At 37.4% G+C, this 24,684-nt stretch overlaps 3 protein-coding genes across 7 annotated transcripts in view; 2 read left to right on the forward strand and 1 right to left on the reverse strand.

The window, feature by feature from the left end:
- LOC103723015 (rhodanese-like domain-containing protein 17) overlaps window positions 1-12,757 on the forward strand; it is a 19,828-nt gene extending 7,071 nt beyond the window's left edge. The window contains exons 5-6 of one of the 2 annotated variants that reach the window (XM_039122898.3): window positions 9,593-9,646; window positions 11,858-12,757. In XM_039122898.3, the coding sequence (XP_038978826.3) occupies window positions 9,593-9,646; window positions 11,858-11,932 (129 nt within the window). In that variant the 3' untranslated portion in view covers window positions 11,933-12,757. The remainder of the gene's footprint in view (window positions 1-9,592; window positions 9,647-11,857) is intronic. The other variant, XM_039122899.3, reaches the window with a different exon arrangement.
- Window positions 12,758-12,815: 58 nt separating this feature from the next.
- LOC103723013 (uncharacterized) lies at window positions 12,816-18,483 on the forward strand. Of its 4 annotated transcripts, none has more exons than XM_088713122.2 (2): window positions 12,816-17,866; window positions 17,947-18,483. In XM_088713122.2, exon 1 carries the CDS (start codon window positions 13,257-13,259, stop codon window positions 14,442-14,444), a length of 1,188 nt encoding a protein of 395 aa, XP_088569248.1. In that variant the 5' UTR covers window positions 12,816-13,256; the 3' UTR covers window positions 14,445-17,866; window positions 17,947-18,483. The 4 variants fall into 4 exon arrangements, with proteins under 4 accessions (XP_088569248.1, XP_088569250.1, XP_088569249.1 ...); XM_088713124.2 differs by having other exon boundaries at window positions 12,816-14,760; XM_088713123.2 differs by having other exon boundaries at window positions 12,816-14,525; window positions 14,612-18,483.
- Window positions 18,484-22,483: 4,000 nt separating this feature from the next.
- Window positions 22,484-24,489, reverse strand: LOC120107906 (transcription termination factor MTERF8, chloroplastic-like). Its single transcript, XM_039121428.3, has 2 exons — window positions 23,102-24,489; window positions 22,484-23,007 (listed from the first exon to the last, which is right to left on the reverse strand). The coding sequence occupies exon 1, from the start codon at window positions 24,357-24,359 to the stop codon at window positions 23,199-23,201; it is 1,161 nt and encodes a 386-aa protein (XP_038977356.1). The 5' UTR covers window positions 24,360-24,489; the 3' UTR covers window positions 22,484-23,007; window positions 23,102-23,198.
- Between the last annotated feature and the right edge of the window lie 195 nt (window positions 24,490-24,684).

Here is a 24,684-nt window from a genome sequence, read left to right on the forward strand (position 1 = left end):
AACATAACGGACAATGAAAGCTCCCCAAAAATATTATAATTAATATTTGAGGACAACCCTGAAAGGGGGAGCAGCTATCTAATATGCCTCAAGGGTCTCTTTAGGCATAGATAATCAAGATTTGTGTCCATTAATAGAATCTTGGGGATAATCAGAGTACTTGCAAAGAAAAATTAGAATCTTTGCTCATGTTATTACTATACAAAGTACGCATAAAAAATTAGTGAATTATACCTGTCCATGATAATAATTCTATTGTAATTGATTGTGCTTGTAGGAGAGACTGAGATCATGAAAGCACACTACCTTTGAGAACTATTATTTGCAATCACCTCATTCCTCTTACATATCTTCAAGAGATTTGCTGGGCCTTGTGTCTCCTTGAACCATAGGCCAAGGGAGAGGTTAGGTGGTTGCCTCCCTCTTCTTTTCATGGGACTTGGCCATGGGAGATAAGAGAGAGGAGGCACATTCTTTCTTGATCACCACTCTTGTTAGATTCCAGCTTGTTGACTCTATGCTAAGAAAGAAAAGGGGTACTAACCCCTTGAGGTCACCCCCTTCCTTTTAGAAGGGCACTATCTTGCCACTTTTGGTAGGTGCCCTAAAGGATAGTGACACTAGCCTACGAGGCGCTTTCACTTGGGCACCATCCAACTGGCTGGCTGGCTCAAATCATGTCTTTCTTGACTCAACCTAGCCTGATCCATGTATGCATGGCAAATTTTCGATCTCAATCTCTTCTCCAATTGCATCAGGATCTTTCTTGATCCAATTTATAAGAGAATTCTCAATTAAAATCTAATTTCTATTAAACTAGGAATAGATGGAACTTGCTAGATATGTTATAGGATACGTTAATTAATATTCCCACACACCAAAGGTCAGCCCTTGTAGGTTTGCTTAGTCACACATTAACTATATGATCCAACATGGAGATATGACGCCTATATAGCATTATTGAATCTCTTGGTAAGTAGGATGAAACCAATTGGTTTCTCTATTCTTGCCCAAGCTATATCCATCATGAACTCAAACATCAATTTCTTCCTAAAGATTATCACTAGGATACATTTCTTACGCTCCACAATCTTCGGTAGCATGATATGACCATAGAAGAGTACACAATAGGATTCGAGAAATTCCTTATGATGTGCGATGTCAAAGTGTCTGAAGAGCAAACTATATCACAATATCTTAGGGGATAGAAGCTTGAAATTGTGCAAGTTATGTAATTTCAACCCTATTAGATGTTAAATGACATTATATGATTGGCAACAAAAGTTGAGAAGCAGCAACTAAGAATAATTAATTCATACTTTTTGAGGTATAGAGATGGAGCATCCAATTAGAAAAGTTCTGTGTCAAAAATATCGTTACCCTCTAAAGCCATCACCTTTAACCTTCTCAAAAGAAGGACAAGGGCATCCTCAATGACCTTATCTATTCCAATACTGTTGCCTCCAACCCTCACAAGTGTTTCAAGTGCCAAGTATTTGGGCATATTGTACCCGACTGTCCAAATAGAGAATTTGTTTCTTTGGTGGAAGATGAATCACGCACACAAGAGGAGGAAGAAGATCAGCCAGTCAGGTGGGATGCGGAAGGCCTAAGCGAGGAAAAGTTAGTGCATGCTGATCAAGTTGAAGCATGTGAACAATCGATAATTAGTCCTTATCACAAAATATTTCTGGTAACCTAACACATAACAATCTATATCAGCAACTGTAGCAATTGCTCAATAACCAGAAGCAGGTTCAACATGCATAAATATACCCAGTCATATTAGATGCTTGGAACCCATGTGCAACAATAGCAGGTACAGTTATGACAAAAAATTAGATGCAGCAACTACCATCTTAGTTGTGCAAAAAATTAGAATTTCTAATTCAAGTGTGATTTTCTCAACAGTCATGACATTTAGCTCTATCTAAAGTATGTTAGGCTCTGCTTACCCAGAAAGAAGTTTAAATAACATTACTAGACTTGGTCAATCAATGATTAGTGTAGCTCATACAGCCAAAACCCCTTCTGTTTAATCACTCTAAGTTCCTATCAAAGTGTTTAAGGCCAAGAGACTGTTGCAAAGTGTTGCCAACATTTTGATTGATGAACTCGCCTCTCCTAAAAGGATTGATGAACTTGCCTCTCCTAAAAGGATGACCAAATTCCTTGATGCAGTTGTAGTGCTACAACATTCGGCTTGCCTCTCAACAAAGCTAGCAAAAAGCTAACCAACGTTGTTAGATGTATGCCCTAGAAGCCAATCTGGCTGACACATTGTTAATTCTAGGGACATAATTTTGTACTTGACTATTTATTATTGAATAAATAAAAGGCATCTTTTCATTCATATTATTTATGTGTCTATGAATCGTCCAAGAAATTAATAAGATGATGATGCATATTCTCAAGAGTTGAGAATTTGAGCCATGTATCATTGGTGATTAATTTCTAAATGCTCCAGATTAATGGATCATCACGAGGACGGTGATCGATCCGATCAGTGCACAGATCACTTTTCCTCTGGATGGACGAGACTTGAGTCCACAGTGTAGGGACACTGAAGTGATAGTGCAGGTGCTTGTTAGAGAACAAGGGTACTAAGCGTGACCAAGACAAGAAGTCACTTGGATGTCTATCCACTCGTCAGTGACTTGCTTGATGTTGTAGTAGTATGACTGGTCCTTTGATCTGCGGTGCTTCAGCTACTCACAGTGAGGTTATTGTAGTTTGACTACACGTATACATGGTCTCTAGTCATATGGGTCTTTGTAGTGTAGATTGGCTGCAGTAAGTTCACTGTAGGAGTAGGTATGCACTTACATGGAATCTATCGACCTTGATAGAAGAGGAGTGATCCTATGTGATTTGTTAGACTGAGTTCTAAGACCTTGGCCAGGGCAGTAATATAAAGTGGAGAAAGAGTTTTCCACTAACAAACTCGAGTCGAATAAATCTTGACATATGACAGACGAAGGGGTTTGACGAGTTATCCATGACCTCCGTCCTGTAGGGATCCACGATAGTAGGACTGTATCACATGATAACTGCACCTAGAGGTTCATCATTCTATTCTACTGGGTAGCCACTACATGCTGCTAGGTGTCACTGGTGGATGGTGGGACTCACAGGTATTATTTCGATGATCGATAAACCCTAATGAGTAGAGTTGGAATCGTTCCAATCCATTGAAAGGAGTTTTCAATGATATTGTGATAGAGATCATAATATATCTCACTACCAGTCAGAGTAGAACCTATGGGGTCACACATACTAGAAGTAATGACCGATCCGATGGTTGAATCGTGATTAGGAATCACAAGTAATCAATTTGATTGATAATAAGTTGAAGAAGGAACAAAGAGAATTGATTAATTGGACTTAAAACAAGAGTCCTACTTGGAGTAGGATTCATAGAGTCCTAATTGGATTAGGACTAGAAATCCTACTTGGACTGGGATTCCTACTTGGACTGGAAATTCTATTTGGAGTAGAACTAGGAGTCCTACTTGGAGTAGGATTCATAGAGTCCTAATTGGATTAGGACAGGAATCCTACTTGGACTGGGATTCCTACTTGGACTGGAAATCCTATTAGGAGTAGGACTAGGATTCCTACTTGGAGTAGGATTCCTATAATTCTAATTAGATTAGGAGTTTTGAATTAAATTTGGATTTCTACTTGGAGTAGGATTCCTAGAGTCCTAATCGGATTAGGACTTTGAATTCAAATTAGAGTCCTAATTGGATTAGGACTAGAATTAAACAAGTCCTAATTGGATTAGGATGTCTTAAGTCCCAATTAATTATTAATCCAATGAATCAAGATGGCTCCTAATTAGATTAGGATTGAAGAGTTCAATTGAGTCATGGTTCATTCAAGTTCTAATTGGATTAGGACTAGCATAGATTGAACCCAATTGATTCATGATTTGGACTAAACCAAATAGGAGCCCTAGATGCTATTTAAGAGGAGGCTTGGGGGCTGACCTAATGAATATGAGAAGCTCTCCCCTTGTGGCCGTACGCCCCCTTTCTCCTCTCCTCTTGGATCAGCCGCAAGCAAGAAGGAAAAAGATCCATGGTGGTCTCCTTCTTCCTCCTCCGTTTGGGATTCAACGCAAGGGAAGGAAAGGCTGCATCTAGCTTTTTGGATCTTCTTTCTTGATCCTTTCATCTTCTTCCTCCTCCCTCTAGCATTCAAGGGTTGATTGAAAGGGAGGTGATCAGCCATCAAAGTAATCTCTGCAAGGGAGCTAGCACCCCGGAGAGATTGGAGCACTTGGATTGGTCCTCTGCTTCGTGTGGATACCCGTAGAGGCCGGGCACTTGAACGGCTTCAAACGAACCCTCATCCAAAATCACGATCATCAGTTTGCGGTGATCATCTACCCGTACAAGGTGAAGATCTGATCTTCTAATGTTTTTAAAAGTTTTTAATCCTTATCTATCTACAAACGGTTTTTGAACAACGTTCATGCGATGAACGGTTGATCCCGCGCATGCCTCTTCCGCTGCATCTGAATTTTTTAAAATTTCAGCGGCATGATCGGGGTTTTCTAACAGTGGTATCAGAGCCTAGGCATCGTAGATTAAGGTAAGGATTAATTATTAATAGGCTTATTAGATCTGATAATTGAAAGATTATGCATGCTGAAAATTTCTGCATGCTGATTTTTTCCAGGGTGCTGATTTTTGCATGCTGATTTTTATGTGATAAGATGATGATTCTAATTGCATTATTAAGGAGGTTACAAAGTTTAGAATCATGATTAGCATGATCAGCAACCTATGTCATGAGATAATCAGTTAGTTTTCAGATCTGAATATTATAATTGCTGCATGTGGTGATGATCATAGGATTCAAACCCTTTTGGTATCAAATGTAATGACCTGCGATGCGATCTGTGATGTCATATAATTTTTCAGATGCTTGCATGCATCTTATTTGATGTTTTGAGAGGCCTGCGTGCCTCCTAAAAGGAGATATAATTTATTATTTTTTTATTTTACATCTGGTTGTATTTCTGTGATGTGATGTACGTCAACGATCAAGTTGAAGACAAGGCATGAGATGAACAGGTGATCTAAGCGGTTGATGGCGATTGGATCAAGAGTTGATCAAGGATCGAATCAAGGAGGCTTGAAACCAATTCAAGAGTTGAAGACTAGTTGATCGATTGACGTGCATGTGCTTGTAATACGACCTAACTAGAATCCATGATCATCACCTATTTAAAGTTTAGCTTTAATTATTGCTGCGATTATAACTGCCTGCAATGTGCCGTTTGCATGTGATGTGAATGAGAGTCGGGTAGATAGGTTTACATGTGATGTAGCAAACCCAATTGAGACCTAAATTAAAACCTCCTCAATCAAGTCGAGAGTGAACCGACATGAGCAAGTCATATTAGATTAATTGATCTAATTGGTGTCTAGGAAAGCATGAAAGGTGGTTACTTAATTAGGACCTTACTCTCTGAGTGAGGGGAGCCTCCCACCTGCTTACCTGGCTAATTGTTCGATTTTCTCTTATGAAGAGCTCAAGTTGCAAATACTAAGACCTGATTAACCAATATTAAGTCAATAGGTCTTCCACTGTAGTAGAGCTGCTAAGGTCTTTCTGATGTTGATTTGTCTCGGCTGGACACAGTGGTCAAGTTGCATCGGGGGGCTGGACCTCTCTATAAACATGAGATGTTGTAGGGTAAAGGTGGGATTGGGCACCAATAACTGTTAGGTGAGACCCAATAACAACTTTATTTCTACGGTTATACGGTGGGTCTGACTTAACTAAGAAATGGGACCAATAACTGTTAGGTGAGGTTTTCATGGCTTAGAGACCAAGTTACACTGCAACATGCTTGAGAAGCATTGTACAAGAGTTGTACATTCATCAATTTATGTGTCACCAATAACTGTTAGGTGAGGTGGCATGTAAATCAGTGGGACCTCAGTACCCACTAAAAACCCTAGTCGTGTGGGATTTCCGTTTTCCTACCAGGGGAGTGTGAGGAATTCGAAAAAATAGTGGGAGTTACATTTGTTCTAAAAGACCTTAGAATAGATTAGGATCAAGTACAAAAGTCTAACTAGAATCTTTACTCTCTAAGGATTATAAAGCCAGCTTCTAGACTCTTAACTCATATCCCATAGAACAACCGTTTGACCAAACCCAATTATAAAGATTGGCTCAGCAAATTTCAAAAATAGTTTTGAATTGTGAGAAATTCGGGTATATGCTAGACCATGGAATCCCCATGTTACCAATCCGTCCGATCACTGATCAGCGTAAGACGCTTGTTAAGTGGACGAACAATGACAATAAAGTTAGGTGCTGCACAATGGCATCCATGTCCAATGCATTACAATGCCAGCATGAGAACATGAAGACTGCCAGGGACATATTAAATCACATGCAAGAGTTGTATGGTGATCAGAGTCACGCAGCTCGGTTTGAAGTGTCCAAGAGGCTCTTCAAAGCCAAGATGCACGATGGGCAGCCTGTCCATGATCATGGTTTGACCATGATAAAGGACTTAGAGAAGCTTGAGAAGCTTGGCATGACCATGCACAAGGAATTGCAAATGGATTTGATCCCACAATCCCTTCCAGCTTCATATGAATAGTTTATAGTAAACTACCATATGAACAAGGTTGTATGCACTAAAATAGAATTGTTAAATAAATTGGTAACTACCTTAGGGACCTTGAAGAAGTTCAAGGGGCATCGTTTTCGCTGTCAAGTTGGTTTCTACTTTCAAGAGAGAGTCTATTTGGAAGAAGAAGAAGCCTGCGAAGAAGCAGAAGACTAAGAAAACACCAAGTAAGGAAGTTCCAAGAAAAAGGCCAATTGCAAGGAAAAGTGTTTCCATTGCATCATGGACGGCCATTGGAAGAGGAACTGTCCTACATACATGGGAAGCATAAAGAACATGAAGGGTGACAGACCTTCAGAAGGTTTGTCAGATATGCTCAGGATACTTAGGGACTGTTACCTATTGCTAGCAGAAATTTGATTTCTGTATTTTATTTAGCACAGAAAGATTTTTATTTATTTGAAAATTAAATTGATTCAACATAGTTTTATGATTGACAGTCTCTATCACATACATATGGATGTATCTGTGAATATATCTGAGCAAACAGTGAATACCATAGGATCTAATAGATCCAAAAAATGAGATAAATCTAAAGTATTTATGGCACCTCAGGCTTGGCCATATAGGAGAAGACAGAATAAACAAATTGGAGAAACATGAGCTTTTGGGCTCATTGACTTTCGAGTCATATTTGATTTGTGAATTCTGCCTTCAAGGAAAGATGGCCAAATTATCCTTTGTAGGACACATTAACATTACATTATAATATCAATTTTTGATAGTATGACATCATAGCAATATAATATAATATAATAATAGAATAATAATAATGTATTATATTATATGATATTATAATAAAATTTGATTATCATCATCGTCATTATTATATTATAATAATATTATTACTATAAATTAATATTATAAAACTCCTAACACATCTTATGAAGATTTAAAAATTTATTATTTATTATATTATTTAAGTAAAATATTAACATAAACATTTATAAATTGAGAATACTTTATAATAACAATTTTTGATAATAAAAATAGTTAGATAATTGAAAGCAATATGCAATATTATTATTATTTCCAGATATTGAAAATATTTTCTCTATTTCATTATCAAAAAATTTTTAAAATTTTACAGCACTTTAGAAATATTAGTAAATAATATTTTATTAAAAGATCTACTAGCAAGAGCTCTATTGTCAAAATCTCTATACACAAAAGCTCTAATACCTACGGTAATGCCAAAAAAGGCCTTAGTTTGTGATCAATATTCTTATTTTCTATTTCAAGATCTTTTGTTTGCAATTGTTTCCAATTTCTTGCTTTCGTATTGTTTCGTCCATTGATTTCTCAAAATGAGAACTATGATTTGGGCAAATGAAGGACTCCCTTACCACAAATCCTATGTCTTAAGACTTTTCTTGAATTTTATAGCTAAACTACTAGTTATTGTTGATCAAAAGAAAACGAAAAATAATTATAATTATTAAAATTTTAGGCTAGTCTCCTTAAATGAAAACCAAGTTCATTTAGGTGAGAAATATGTTAGAAATATCTTTTATAGTCCAATAAGCATTAGTTTTACTCATTATTGAGTCAAGTGATCGATGAAGTATTGAAGTACAAGTTTGATCTTCCAATATTAGAAGCTAGTGCCTCAACTACTGAATAAATGAATTATATGAAGGCACTAATTTGAGTTAATTCTAGCAATAAAGAAAGAGATAATCAATAAATTTTAATTATATTAGGAGTCCTTAAGGGAGTAATTTAGATGGCCAGGATTTCTTCAGTTAGAAGCAACAACCCTAATTCTTTTAATCAAAAATTTTATTCACAACTTTGCATGTAGCATAATAAAATGGACTCAACTAAACAACAAACTCAAAGAGCTTAAGGTATGGCTGAAATTAGATCAGATATGGATCTGATACTAGTATATCTATATCCATATTTATTTTATTTGACGAATATAGATATGGATACGAATGTTATTCGGATGCAAACATTCATATCTATATTTATTTTAAAAGGATATGAATACAAATCTGATACTAAAAGTATGGATATAAATATAGATATAAATTGGATAATTAAATTTTATGACCATAGAATAAAAGATATTAATAAATGAATTATAAATCAAGTTAATAGCATACTAATGTAGTTATTTTTTTTTTATGTTCATGAGTGCTATATAAAATTAAATAGGGTTACAAGTATAATTATATATTCGGATATGGATTGATAGTTATCTATCCATATCTATATTCATTTTTTTTAGATGGATATGAATACGGATCTGGATGTTAGATGGATGCCCAAATTTCTATCGATATCTAGATTGTTTCGGTTATGAAAATGGATCCAAATGGATATTATCCGATTCACTTTCTCCTCTAGCTCAAGGGCATTGTTTGGAGTTAAAACACATTGTTGCATGAGGTTGGGATAAGATGCTTGACCAATATCATTTTGTTTAAATCTTTTAAACTTTATTTCCTTGAACTTGTTTATTAAGATTTTTATAGTAAATTTCATGATGTCTTTACTCATAAATTGTGGTTTTGGATAGATCTGTGATTCTATGTTACATGAACAGTTTTGTAAATTAAACATTTCTTACATGGAATCTTTGATTTTTGAGGTGACCATTGCATATGTAATGTCACTATTTGTGTCACCGAGATTCAAATTGCCTTCACCAAGATTTAGAGGGTGAGGGCTATTTGTCTAAGACTTTTCCTCTGCCATACTATCAGGTCCTCACTATAAAGCCCGTTAACTATAGACCTCTTCTACTTAAAAAATAAAAAAGAAATTAAAATTTGAATTTTGTTTGGCCAACCAATGCCTTAACCACCGTTAATATTACAGGTTAATATTTTAATACTTCAGCTCACTAGAGCATTAATCAATTTTTGAGAACACATTACAGCATAAACTTTGACTTATATATTCATTCTATTATTTATGAAGGGTTGTCGATCTGGAGTACGATCAAAGCTTGCAACTCTAGATCTTCTCAATTCTGTGAGTTTTTTCTTTCATCTTACAACTTCATCTTCATTAAGGCAACATAAGTTTAGCAATTTTCTGTCGAAAAAATAAATTATGATTTAATAATGCATACAATCATCACATATGTAATAAGTAACACCACTCACAACTCATCTTTCATAAAAATAAGCTTTGTGAATCATTATTCATTAAACATGTCTATTTAATTAAGTTTAACCATTCCTATTTAATGCTAGCTCATCTTTCACCATTAACTCATTGTTAATATTGAATAATTTTTATGCTTAATCCACACAAATTGTGTATTGTCCACTCAATATCTAACTAATGAAATCCTTAACTGAAATTTCTTATTCCAACAAGGTTACTAAAGAATGAAATAAGTTTTGAATATCCCATTATGCATACAACCTTTTAATTCATTACCAGAAATATGTAACATATAATATCCCAGAATAAGGAGGATAATCACACTCTTTTATAACGTTTTGAATAAAATAGAACGAAATAAGTTTGGAGAAAGGAGAATGGTAAAACCTCTTATCTATTAGATTCAATATTCTTGTGCTAATGGATATAGGAGTTGATAATGACCAAGGCTAACATGCTCTCCTATCACAACTGGACTGAAATGCATATCTAGCATATGCTACACCTCAACATTTGAAATATAAAAAGAACAATAAAGTAATAAGCTAACAGCCTAGTAAGATACTTCTAATACCTCTAGTCAGATCAAGCATGTAGTAAAATTATTTAGATAAGTGCCGATATCAATTATATACATTTATGAAGGAAGCAAGTTGAAAATTAGGATAAGATTTCCATATTTTGTTCACAATATTCATAAATTAAATAGTTAACCTTTCAAAATAAGAGTGAAAATCTAGGTTTGATATAATCAGTGAGAAACCACAATATTATTAAATTTTCAAGAAATAATTACAAAGAAAACCCTCTCTTAGTCATCATGAATATGGCCATGATTAGCCTTGTGACAAGGCTTGAAACAATATTTGGCCCTATGGTGTAGGCTTTGTGATGGAGACTCGAAAGTAACCAGTTTCTAAACACATGTTTGCCAATGATCATCCTCACCGACTAAGCTTGAACTATTGTTACACTAGAAAATAACCAAGAGTTTCCATACCAATTTTTTCAGCCACAAATACCAATTCTTTCAGATGTATCATTATAAAAAGTGTACAATATTGCAACATGATACACCAATCTAATGTCCTTTTTTAACACATTAACATCATAAACTAAATAGCATACCTAATAAAATTTCCTTTCTTGATCCCTATTTTAAAAAAATAGTTTCTTTTCTAGGGTAAATCAAGCATAATATTTATTTTCAATCATTTCCATAAAACAACTCTATAGCATTCAATCTTCAAGAATTGTTGTCATTTCAAAGTATAGATCTACAGATATTTTAAACTAGGAATGCAAATATGCTAAATTCACAGAATCAGGATATAAGTTTCAATATAAATTTTCTAAATATATTACATGAAATGCATGATAAAATATTAGGGTGATAGAGGCACTTACTGATCTAGGGCAACAAAGTCTAGAAATTTCTCCCAACAAAAGGTTGCATAAAACTTAAAATAAATATATTGATCATTAAGCTTTCTTCAATCCCAAAGTAAAATCCTTGCAACCCAATCTCCCTTTACTTTTAGGCATTAGGAAGTTTCTATTGGTTTGTGAGATACTCTCAAGGCTTCACAACCTACGATCCTTCCAAATCAAGCATGATGATCTTGGATCTGCAAATAAGAAACCATATCTTTGGATGGTAGAACCTAGCCTAGGCACATATCCCCTAGCCAAGCATACAGAAGTTCCTAGGCTAGATATTCATCAACTAGCCTATCCTACATAAACAATTAAAAATTGGAATGAGAATTTACTGACTACCTCAAGAATAGGTTTAGATCCCATGATGGATGCTACGAGAAGATTGTGGGGTTTGACCTGAGAGAAAATGGTTAGATCCTACATACAAATAAAATAATATAATATAATAAATTTGATAAACTAGAATGTCTCTATGAAGAGGTATACCAATCACTCAATCAAACAACCAAGCAACTCAAATGGTCAAAATATTTGGAATATACTAGCACCATTGTCTAGTTTGTAGTATGCTAAATTTAATATATGAAATTATTAAAGCAAGAATAACTAATAAAGGATTTATTTTGGATGCAGGGTTTCAAGAATGTGAAAAACATGCAACGTGGTTATCTTTCATGGGTGGAGAGTACAAGCAAACTAGCAGAATAATTTTGTACAATTCACCAAAAAAGTTCCTTGCAAATAATTATTGTATAGTGATATTCCAATAAAAATATATGCTACCTCCAACTATAAAATCCATGTTGATTAAATATGCAACTATTGGGCGGTTGTTTGGTCAGTAGTTTATTTTATTTTGGAAGCTCATGTTCATAGTCTTTCTCGTGAATGACTGCTAAAACTATAAAGCTAATAAGTCCAAATAAAATTTAGGATGGGAATATTGCAGTTGTCATATATTTGTGATAATCATATCTAGTATTTGATACAATAAAATTGTACAAAATATGAGTGAACTACTAAAAGAATGATGGTGATACAGAGAAATGTTTCCTTGATAGTCATTTCTTTTATTCTTTTTTTTGCTTCCCTTATAAGTAATTTAATCTAGATATTATAAATATGCATCACAAAGATTATCTAGAACAACATACTGGAGGGGCATCAATGCTAGTATATCTTGTGTATGATCACTTCTTTCAAGATCCAAAGCACTCTTATGTAATTAGACGAGGATGTGGTTCAAACTATAGCCCCACATGTCCCAAACTTTCTCACTTAACATAGATTATAATGTTAATAGCTTAAAACATTTTTTTCTCCTTGTTTTTAAGCGAAATAAAGAACTATGTCTAAGGCTAAAAGCATTGATTATCGACTTGACATTCGTGGAGCGATCACATTGATGAACATGCATAGCAGAAAATAACCGACGTCAGTCAGTACAACAACCAGGAGTGGAGGACATATGTGAGAACAATTGTGAGAATGCATAGTTATTATTATTAATATAACTAAGTAGAAAGTATGCTTTGTACAAGATCCATTGACAATCAATCTAATGAGTATTTATTTTTTATCTTAGTTTAATCTACATCTTATTTTAGAAGTAAGTGTAACTTAGCTTTCTACTCTAGACTAATATTACAACCTTATTGTAGCCCAGCACTACATCGTTCTACTGTAATCTAGCATTACACCCTTCTATTGAAGCCCAATACTATACCCTTTTATCCACCTACAAATGGCAGTATAATGGTGGCAAAAGTTCTTCAAGGTAGTTGAACACATGCTATTTTCCACCTTTCCTCTGCCAGGCAACACAGTACTCTCATACCCCGTGTTCTCTACGACTTGCCCAAATAACACAAAAAAAAATACCAACATAATTTAGAGGGACCCTCAAACTCGATGCAAGCTATATGAGTAGGGCTGGACGCATGTCAAGGAGCGAGATCCGCCGAAACGTCAAACAGCATCACATCGCTAATTCTGAGTTCTCCCTCGGCCGTCATCCTTTTCCGCCCGCGCAATGCTTCGCCTTCTCCACGCTCGGCTGCTCCATAGCGTTACTGCTGCTCCTCCCCATTTCCTCCCACACCCATTCCCTCAGCCTTTCTCCCACATCTCCCTCGCACCAAACGATTCACCATCCCTGACGGTCCATTTCCTCGAGAAATCATGCGGCCTCTCCTCCGAAGCCGCCCTCTCCGTGGCCACCAGAATCCAGCTCAAGACCACGAAGAATTCCCACTCTGTGCTCGCCCTCCTCAAACACTTCGGCTTCTCCAAGCCCGACATCGCCCGCCTCATCTCCCGTCGCCCCCGGCTCCTCCTCGCCAGCCCCGACAAAACCCTCAAGCCCAAGCTGGAGTTCTACCGGGACATCGGTCTCTCCGGCGCCGACCTCGCGAAGCTCCTCTCTGGAATTCCCGGCCTTCTGCTGTGGAGCTTGGAGAAGCGACTGCTCCCAAACTTCCATCTCCTCAAGCCCTTGCTCCATACCAACGAGAACGTCATCTCAGCTGCGAGGAATTCTCCTCGTTTGCTTATCTCTGACCTCCCCAAGCTGTTGCTTCCCAAGATTGAGAGTTTGAAGAACTACGGCGTGCCGCCGGCTGTAATCTTCACACTGCTCACCACCCACCCGAAATCTCTGATAGAAAAAGCCGATCACTTCGAGGAGACCTTCGCCGCAATCAAGGATATGGGGATTAGTCCTTCGAGTTCCATGTTCGCCCATGCATTCGGGGTGCTCTCTAAATTGCCTAAGACAACAGTGAACAGGAGGTTGGAGAATTACTTGAGCTTAGGCTGGTCGCAGGAGCAAGTCTTTTGGGCGTTTGCCAAGCATCCATACTGCATGTCGGCGTCGGATGACAAGGTGAGGAAGAACATGGAGTTCTTCGCGGAGAAGCTCAGATGGGGGCCGGACTATGTGTCGGCGAATCCGGTGCTTCTGTCGCTCAGTTTCGAGAAGAGGATTGCTCCAAGGTGTTTGGTCTTGGCAATTCTAGCGTCCAAGGGCCTGGTGAAGCGTGGTGTGAAAGCGCGGCACTTGATGATGGGGGAGAAGAAGTTCCTTGAGGATTATGTGACCAAGTACCAGGGTGAAGTCCCGGAAGTTGTTGATGCTATGGAGGGCAACAAGTTGGGACTGCTGGGCTTGGAGATGGGAAACCTGGGAGCTGATGGGAATGAGCATTTTGATGCAGCTTAAACAGCAATGCCTCAAACTCCTCTTCATTTCATTGATGTCTTTCTGATTCCTTTCAGCGGTGAACTGCAACAGCATAAAGAGGTTGCTTCCTGTTCTGTTCTATCCAAAGCTTGCTTTGTTATTTTTGGACTTACTTTATTTTCGATAAAATCAAATTGGATTGATAGGCCCCATCTTATTGCAAGTTGAATGACATCACCTTCTGGAGCCCTAATATTTTGTAAGGAGTGGGGAGTTACTCCTCAATCTCTGATGAGGGTGGGTAAAGCATTGCTATTTATGTTCGTTTAGTTGGGGTACTACGTCATATTACGAGGTAAGCTCAGAATTCTCGAAAATTATTTATCTAGAAAAATGATGGCGGGATAAAATAAATTTTATTGTGTTTGATTAGGAAAAAATTATTCCAGAAAATGACATAAAAAAAGATTACTATATTTAGTTGGAGATAATCTTACATAAGAATATTATTAAATTTCTAACAACACTTTTGAATAAACAATTCAAGTAATGATTTTTTTTTTTTGGTTCAATCCATTTGTTGGCCATTTATGACCCACTTGCATGAAGGCTGTCAATATAGGCCATTTCAAATATTGTAATATATTTACATGAGTCAATAAATATTTTTAAATTAATTATTCATATTAAAAAAATATTTTTATTATTAATGAATTTTTTAATTTCTTATTAAGTAAATATATTTAAGTTGGGACTGTTGTGGCATTGACAATATTAGAAGAGTGCATAAGTGGGTTTTAACCAAATAATTGGTGTATTTTCATCAAGCAATGATAATTTTATATTACCTTCACTCGGTAATCTAGTGTGGGAAAAAATTAATATCCACTTAGTGGTAACTTTTCTATCAATAAAATAGGCATGGGACCCACCATATATTTTACCTTCTCGCTTATCTTCTTTTTTGCACCAAATATGCTAATCTGACATATGATTTAGTTTTCCAGGCAAGATTACCCCCAATAAAATGAACCTTAATAGTAACTCTATCGAGGGCCAAATTTCAGGCTTCTCGGTACCTACAACATATACCAGCTTGGCCTAAAGAAACTTCTTGATTTCTTCTAAAAAACCTTCTTGATTTCTTCACTTCCACAAATCTTATATGGTAAATTCAATGACACCTAGTAGGCTATCCCTGTAGCAGACTTCCTCACAAAGATTTAATAATAATGACAATGACAATGATAATGATGATGATGGAGGACTCAGAGTTTATGGCAGTATAGAGTTTCGATGGAGGAAGATGAGATATCTTTATCAAGCCCTGGAAGATTGAGGTTGGGGTTGTTGCTCATAAATATAGAGTTTGGATTAAGTTATCTGATATTCCTATATTCTATGGGGACAAGATGAATATATTTAGTACGTGAAGCCCTTTCGGTGCTATTGAAATTCTTGAAAAAGACTGTGTTCTGAAAAGGAATATGAACTCTCATGTGTACCAATATTTGTTATGATTTGCAAAACAGTGTTGAGATTTCGAAGGTTAATATGACTGTTATACATAATCTGTGGAGGTGGAAGTTGAAGATTGGTTTAAGTACTCAACTATTCTCAAACCTCCAGCTGATTAAGAAGAAAATTGGAATAGACGGTATAAGGAGGTACATAAAAAATACAAGAAAAGAAGTAATATTTATTCTGTTAATTCTTCGAGAAACAGTTCTGGTGTACATAATTCTGGAGCTGGAGTTGCTGGTAGGGAAGCTCTCATTGTCAGCAATCCATCTCTGGTTGCTCAGTTAGCTCAAATTGTCCAGCAGGTAAATATGGAAGTCCAAGAGTCTCCATTTTTAATTGGATTAAGGTTGGATCTGTTGCTTGTCCCAAGGTGGCTGTGGATGGATTCCCATGGATTCCCAGGAGACCTCTTCTAAGAAAAGTGCTATTCAATTTGTGCTTGGAAGAAGATATCTTGAGGAAACAATAGAGCCAGAGTTAACTAGTTACAGTCGGGTGACAGGAATCTTGAGTATTTTTACAAGATAGCCAATGGAAGTAGGAAGATTGGATTCAGCAGATTGAAGTGGATGATGGAGTTATTACAGATGAGAAGGAGATTGTTGTCTTGGATTAGAAGCTTATTATTTGATGGGAAGACAGCTATTTTAATCAATGAAAAGCCTGGTAGATGGATGAAAATTAGAAGAGTGCATCAAGGGGACCCATTGTCCCTTATTTTTTTAATTATGGCAGCTAGTATTCTACCAAGTCTGTTGAAGTATGCTGCCTTCTCTGGAATTATTGAAGGTCCGGTTACATGTGAAAATTTGAAGGTTAATTCCCTCCATTTTGCTGATGGCACTCTCATTTATTCTTCTCTGGCCTGGGGGAAGATTGGTAATCTGAAATGCATCTTGCATATTTCTGAATTTCTTTCTGCATCAAAAGTAAACTATACTAAATCTTCTTTAACATATATAGCTTAAAATGCTCAGAATGTATGGATAGCAGCTGTTGCTCTGAATTGTAAGATCTCTTCTTTTCTGTCATCTTATTTGGATCTACCTCTTATACCAGCTAAACTGTTGAGAAGTGATAGGTCTGCTGTTATTGGTCTTCTAAGGTGCTTTGTATAGGAGGGAGATTCTCTTTTGAACTCTGTCCTTGCGAATTTACCTACTAATTACTTGTTATCAGTATTTTGGATGCCGGGTTGCGTCATTAAGAAACTTGATTTACAATATCATCCTTTTGAAAGGAGAAAACATGGTTAGTGGCGGACATTGTTTAGTTAACTGGAAGGACTGTATGGCAAAGGCATAGGAGGCTTGTGGTGTTAAGGAGTCGAACAATTTCAATATATCTTTGTTAGCTCAGTTTGTGGCGGAAGCTTCTCAAAGGAGAATCGGGTTTCTGGAAGGACCCGGTTATGCAGTTGTATTATAATAATAGGAGATCATGGTTTTCGGATCCAAGGAATGGTGTAATTTCTCTAAAGGTTCTTTCAGAACAAAGGATAGCTTCTATGTGGTATTTCATTTTTTGTTGGGTAATGGAAATGGATCAGGTTTTGGTGGGATGGGTTCCGGTTGCATCTTTTGTTGAAAGAATGATTGACTTCTTTCACAACATTGACCTTTAGATCGCACCCTATACCAGATCTCAAAGCACTCCAAATTCATTCATTCATCTGCCTATACAGATCTCAAAGCAACCCTTGTGTGATCCAAAAGGAGGTGAATCCTACTTTTGCACGAAAGATACTGCCCTATCCTTTGCCTGATCATTTTCCAAATTTGTTCCTTTGGACTTCTTACTGCGTTTCAGTCTGTGGAAGCTTTAATTGGGTGATTCTTTATAGAATGACCGTTGGAGTTGAGCTTTCTTGGAATATAATCAACTAAAGGGGACCTTCATTTGATTTCCCCTTCTAATGACAAATTAAAGTGGCACAGGTCTTCTTCGAGCTTGTTCATAGTATATTCGTATTATAAGTTCATTAATTTTGGTGGTAATTTGGAATGATATTGTTCAGGTTTTTGGGAAGATCAAGGTACCAGAGTAAGGATTACTTGTGGTTAGCTTCAAAAGGAAAGGTTCTTACAGCTGCCATCTTGAGAAAAAGTTCCTGGCGGACTCCATGTGTGCTGAGTTATGATATGCTAAGCGGCAGTGGGAGAATTTCAGCGCAAGATTAAATGGAAAGTAAGAGATCCAAATCTCTTCTTTTGGGGGTTTTTGGAGACCGAGAGGATTAAGAAGAAACACAGTGGGTTGGGATATTCTATTTGCTGCAGTATGGTGGAAGCTTGGAAGTAGCATGATGCAGGAATTTTGAATTTTGAAGCTAAGTTTTCAGTTGTTAACCTCAGAAATTTGTGCAATTTGGTTGGAGTCGCCTTCTGTTTTGGAAATATTATAAGGACATCTTGCATTTCAAATCTTTGTTATTTTAGCAGCCTGTAAGTCTCTCTACTGTACTTGAATTTCATATGCATGACTGAAATCTTGATGGGTGCCCCATTTTCTCAAGAAAGAAAATAGTAATAAATGATGATGATGATGATGATGATGATGTTATCTTCCTGTTGTAAGTATGTACAACTTTATTGTAGCTCCCGCTAGAGCAGTCAACCGCTGTAATGGTCGATGACTAGGGATATTCATTGTTCCCTGAACAAGAGATCGAAAAGAATTAAATGGAGGCCATCCCTTATGCTTCTGCTGTAGATAATTTGATGTATGCTTATTATGTACACTTCTTGATATGAGCTTTGTTTTTGGATGTTGGTATGATATCAAAATAGACATGCATCACTTTGAATGTTGCCAACAAATCGATGTGATATCTTTAAGGGACCAGAAGCTTTATATTCGCATACAAGGATGATTTATAGCCTAAAAGTAATTGTAGTGAACAAAAAGCTCATATAGAAAAGGCTAACCAGAAGGTTATCGATTGGAGTCCTTCACCTTTCTTAAGTATCCAAGACCCCCACAACACACTTGATGTAGAATCAAGTGGTTCTGCACTCCAAATCAGCTAGAAGTATGTAGGTATATGACCATCCAACATTTCTTATAGTATAAGCAAGATCATAATCTATAATACCAAAGCAAGTTAATTAGCTACAGGCATGTGACAAGCAAGTTCTAATCGCAACTATATCATATCACATCTTCCATTTCAAACAAAGATTACAAATCTAAACCTATATAAAAACGATCATATAATGGTTTAGATACAAACCATCATATAAAAAAATGCTTGAGTTCTCTTTTTCTTAATTTTTTTCAATTTTGAGTTGCATTTGGATTGTAATTGAATATCTTGTAGCTCAATATCAAATTTATGCAGTTATTGTTTTTATCTTTTGATGCATAATCCCCGAAACTGACCCACGGCACAGCGCCCATTCGCTTCGCATGCGGGAAGGCAACGAAGTTCAGTTCAAGAGACCGCAGCGGAGTGGAGCAGCCGCGACACGAAGTTATTGTTTTTATCTTTCCGATGAGTTTCTCTCTCATTCGCGGAGCGAAGAAAGCGGGCTTTGCCCCAGCTACCGCTATCCTTGGGAAACCCAAAGAGCTACCGAAGGAAAGGGATGCAGTCTCTCCCTTGGCCAAGGGAGAGGGCAGGGCAGAGAAGAAAACATCCTTCGCGCAAGTTTGTTTGCTTCCTGCGCAGGCTTGGCTCTTCAACCAAGGAGGCATTCTGGTAGGAAGGCCGACGGAAAGATCCATTAGATAATGAACTATTGGTTCTAAGCCATCTCTGGCGATGAATCAACAATTCGAAGTGCTTTTCTTGCGTATTCTTGATGAACCAGCGTTTATATATAGATGTAGGAGGATAGTCCGTAGGTCCGTTAAGGAAGTGGAACGAAGCAAAAACGTCGACTTTACTAAACTTATAATGTTGGAGCTATTGATTTGATATTAAAATACATATACATCCAACACCATTAGTTTATTTTTTTTGAAACTAAGTAGTTTTCATTTCACAGAAACCAATAATAATGATGCTCTATACAAATTGTAAATTATATGATGGTTCGTATCTAAACCAAAACATGATTTTTTTAATAACTTAAAACACTACAAAGAGAATATACTCACAAGCGCGTGTACATGTGTGCACATATACATGCATGCACACAAATATATGTAAATTATTATTGGATTATCCAACAGGTTATCAATTCAAAATTACTACCAATGAATCTCAACCCAGCTTATCAGTTCAAGATTCAAGACACGAACTCGATTATTATCTGATCAGGATGAATTACCAGACTACAGCCCTAGCAGCCTGCAAGCAAAGGTTAAAAATAGACTAATAGAGAACAAAGAAGAGAGAAAAGGCAGCCTACAGCCAGAATTCCAGCAAGCAGAATACAGTAATAAGAACAAAAAAAAACAGCAGAAGAAAAAAGGAAAAAAAATATAAGGAACATTTAAAGTTTTGCTCATTAAAAAGAAACAAGAAAAGAAAAGAAAATATTAGGAAATATCAAAATCAAACCAAAAGGCAATCCTAATGGCCTAAAACCTTTACTATCCTGATCTTCACTATAATAGCAATTCTAGATAGCAATCCTATTAGAAATAGAACTTAAAGCCATTGCAAAAGTAGATCCAAAATTGAACATGAAAGATCATGATATTAGAAAATATGGTTGGATCAACATGCCTTTATCTATATTTGATGGCTGGGATAATTCATGATACTTTCATTCTTTATGAGAATATATATGTCGAAAAATGGTTGATCAATTCATTCTTAACACAAACCATTATACAAACTACAATCCTGGACAAGAGTCTCAGGAGTCTAGCACGCATTAGACTCTCCATCTTTTTCTAAAAGCAATGTGCAAGATAATATAACAAGAAAGGCGAGGTGTCTCACATATGTGCTGGAACCCAAGTATTTATCATTGCATATAAGGTAGATTAGAAAAGATGGCTAGGTCAATATATGATGCAGATATTTGTTTTTCTTTTGTGCAGTTGTATTACACAATTCCAACATATGAGATTCTCTTTATAATTTATATATATAAATATTAGAGCAATGGATGCAAATGAGCTCAATCTTTTATTTGATTTAAATTTTTATCATATCAGAGCAAACCACGACTTAAAACATTTCATCTTTCTTAATACGAAATATGATTTGTGTAACCTTCTGCCAGTAAACAAGCAGCTGACCCATGCGATACATGGGAAGATGTTTCAATTGAGAAACAAAAGGAAAAGGATTTCGAACATTAGAAAAGAAAGAGCACACTGTAATGAAGTAAAATCTTGTTAATAGTGAAAATTACTCTATTATTATCTGAATATTCGTGGAAATTTTTAGATACACCTTATTAAATTTTGTTTCCTTTTAAGTGAGAAAATTTAATATATATTACAACACAGGAATAGCTGAATAAAATAATAGAAAATAAAACTGAAATTGTACACCAAGATTTAATGTAATTCACCTAAAATCTAGGCTACATTTGCCAAGGGAGCGAGGAATCCACTATAATATTCAGATTATAGAGATTTACAAGTATTCATGAAGAGAAAATAACTTGAGAAAACTCTCAAGGGAGTTGAACACGAGAAACGTTGCACCAAGAAATTTCTCACAAAAGAAAGAGCCAAAAAACTGAGGGTTCAAAACATGAGGTGAGCACCAAGAAAAATATATTTTCTATCTTCTTCTATTCCTCTCCACACCCCCCCCCCCCCCCCCACCCCCTCTTCCTCTTCCACTCTCTTTCTCACTCTTTTTTTCTTCATTCACGTTCAGCCAAAGGCTCCATGGAACTCCATTGTTAGCATCGCCAAAGGATACACAAAGTCTTTATTAAAAACTAGAGCTCGCTGACCTCTTTCTTCTTGTAATAGGAAATGGAAAGTGAACGCCCAAGTCCTGCTCAACTTATTCCCTATGAAATGGCAATAAAGCCATAATCCCAACATTCCCCACCTTTACTTAAATTGCGAAATCCACAAGAGAACTAGTAGAAGCCCTTGCTCCACATTCTCTCATACATCACAATCCCCTCTCCCCAGGGTAACAACTAGCTCAACTCCTAACATGCTGCGAGCATGAGCCTTCCACAAATCTATTCTTGCTGTCACCTACAGCTTTGCTCATCCAAGAATTCCTTGGGAAAACTTCATATGTGACCTTGGCAAAAGTGACCTTAATTGGTCACCTTTCTCTAATTACACCATCTCGAGAAACATGTCCCCACCTTACTATACATACCACTGGAAAGCCCATCTACAACAGTGTTTTAAATCAATCGGAATATGCTACCGCACTTCTCACCCTTCATTAAAGCCGTGATACCACGGTTACCTTCAGAACTCTATCTTGCACTAAACCACCACAGCTCTTGAAAATAATTACATGAAGCAAAATTACAAAAAGAAAATAACCAAGTTGTGCAACAGAACCAAGTTAACCAAACATTTTTCATCAAAAATTGCAGGTTTCATTCAATCCCTTGCTTGGCTCTATCTTAAACATTTAAATGTCATGGGTAGTCAATAACAGCAAGAAAGTATGTGAACAACATTTTAGTTAGAAGATTGGAGACAAGATGTGGCACATTGAAAAATCATCTCAGACATTTACAGAGGAGGTCAATAGCCTCAATATATTTAACGATCAAAATGACACTCAACACCTCTGAATGAAATCAGCAACATATACAGATGTCCAAAATAGAGCATGTCAACAAGTTCCAAACTTTCAAGAATGAACTACTTAATTGGTGGGTTAAGAAAAAAAATCACAGACCAATAGAGAGTTCCAGAAAATCTCACCTTCATGCAGGACAGAATGGACACATTATTCTCTTTTATGTGAAACATTTGGAGATCATTTTTTGCCAGCCAAACAACAAGAACCAACGCTGAGATAATTTGCGAAGCTACCCTTCCAAAATCCCCTTCACAGTGAACATCCCGAATTAGCTTGAGTCTATCTGTGAATGTAGACAATTCACTCCCATCTTGGCAATATAATTTCTTTTAAAGCATGGTGCATGTCATTCTGGTAGCTGAAGCGACAACCATACAAGAACAACTGGCCCAAAGTGATCAAGCACTCAGTTTAGAATGAGCTTAGTTTTTGTTAAAAGTTAAGAACAAGAGTAAAAAGTCAGCATGAACCAACGTACTGGAAATTATAAAACTTCCAAGAGTGTGACAAAATGGAACAGATAGAGGAAGTCAAGAACTCCAGCAATTAAACCCTTTCGCAATTGCCGATTTCCATTAGCTTCTCCGGTACCTTTTCTGGAGTCCTACAAACTCCAATTTCCCCTGGTGAGCCTCAAGCACCTCGGGGATCTGCTCCCTATACTTGATCACATACTTCTCTAAGAAGTCTATCTCACTTATTAGCAGAAAAGTATGCACACCCGATTTCCAGCTCACCAATCCCTTCGACTCCAAAATGCTGAAAACCGAGCACCTTGGAATGGTCCTCTTCTCGAGACTAAGGCACAGAAGCTTCGGACGTGCTGCCAGAAATGCCGGCTCCCAGTGCAGCTTCTTCACAAAGAACTCCATCACTTCCCTTATCTTCTTGTCCGACGATAGCATACAGTAGGGGTGCTTCGTGAAGGCCATGAGAGTCTCCTTGTCGGACCATCCTAAACTCCTATAAACCGCTAGCTTCCTCTCCCACGTCGCCGTCGTCAGCCCCGACATGACATTGATAGCGAGAATGAACTTTGTCAATATCGGTTTCAACCCCATTTCTTTAAGCAATTTGACGATTTTGGTGAAGTGATCGGGCTTCTTCATCAGCACTCGTGGATACCTGGTAGCCAACATGACGATCTTCGGCGCCGGAACTCCGTGATCTCTCAATGTCTGCAAATTGGGCAGCATCATGGTGCTGAGATTGTACCGGAGAAGCCGAGAGGAACCAGCGATCGCCGCGACAACGGCCTCCGGCGAGCCGAGCAGTGTCTTCAGCAAGTCGAAGTTGCGGACGATCCGTTTCTCGAGGCTGACCAAGAGGAGGTTGGGGTCGGAGGAGATGAGCTTGCCGAGATCGGCGCCGGTGTAGCCGATGCCGGCGAAGAATTCGAGCTTGGGTTTGATGGTCTTCTCCGGGCTGGCGGCGAGGAGGGCGGGGTGCTTGGAGACGAGGTTGGCGATCTGGAGCTTGGTGAAGCCGTGTTCGTTGAGGAGGGCGAGGACGGCGTCGCGGTTGGCGGTGGATTTGAGATGGAATTTTTCGGCGGCGGAGAGGGCGGCGGAGGGGGAGAGGCCGCAGGAGCTTATGAGGTAGGAGACGGTGGCGGGGGCGGCGGCGGCGGACGCGGCGGCGGATTGGTCAGTGGGGTTGGGAATTGGGTGGTGAAGGAAACGGAGGAGGGTTGCGGTGGAGTGGAGGGGACGTCTGCGGAGGAGAGAGAGAAGCATTGGAGGGAAAATGGGAAGAGGGGGGGCTGGAAAGAGGAAATGGAGTTCGGAAACGGGGAAATAGGTGGAGCGGCGTGGGCAAATAAACCCTAGAAACGGTTCAAGGAATTTGATCAAATAACCCCAATAGCGCTGCTTGTGTTGAAGACGGGTTAGGTGCCACCTCCGTAGCATTTGTTAGTTGGATTCCACCTTACTCAAAATACAAGGTGTGTGAGAAATTCAATTGTTAGTACATGTTTGTTAAAATTTAAGAACTAAATTGAAATTATTTGTCTATAATTCAGTAGACATGTTATTTATCCATATTTCAGCATTACAATTG

This window comes from Phoenix dactylifera, chromosome 17, assembly GCF_051530095.1.
Source record: "Phoenix dactylifera cultivar Ajwa chromosome 17, Ajwa_hap1_PhDact_Kaust_v1.1, whole genome shotgun sequence".
Classification (NCBI taxonomy): domain Eukaryota; kingdom Viridiplantae; phylum Streptophyta; class Magnoliopsida; order Arecales; family Arecaceae; genus Phoenix; species Phoenix dactylifera.

Excerpts from the sequence above, each read along its gene's own strand:
- LOC103723013 (XM_088713122.2), top strand. The coding sequence starts at position 13,257 with ATGCTTCGCCTTCTCCACGCTCGGCTGCTCCATAGCGTTACTGCTGCT.
- LOC120107906 (XM_039121428.3), bottom strand. The coding sequence starts at position 24,359 with ATGCTTCTCTCTCTCCTCCGCAGACGTCCCCTCCACTCCACCGCAACC.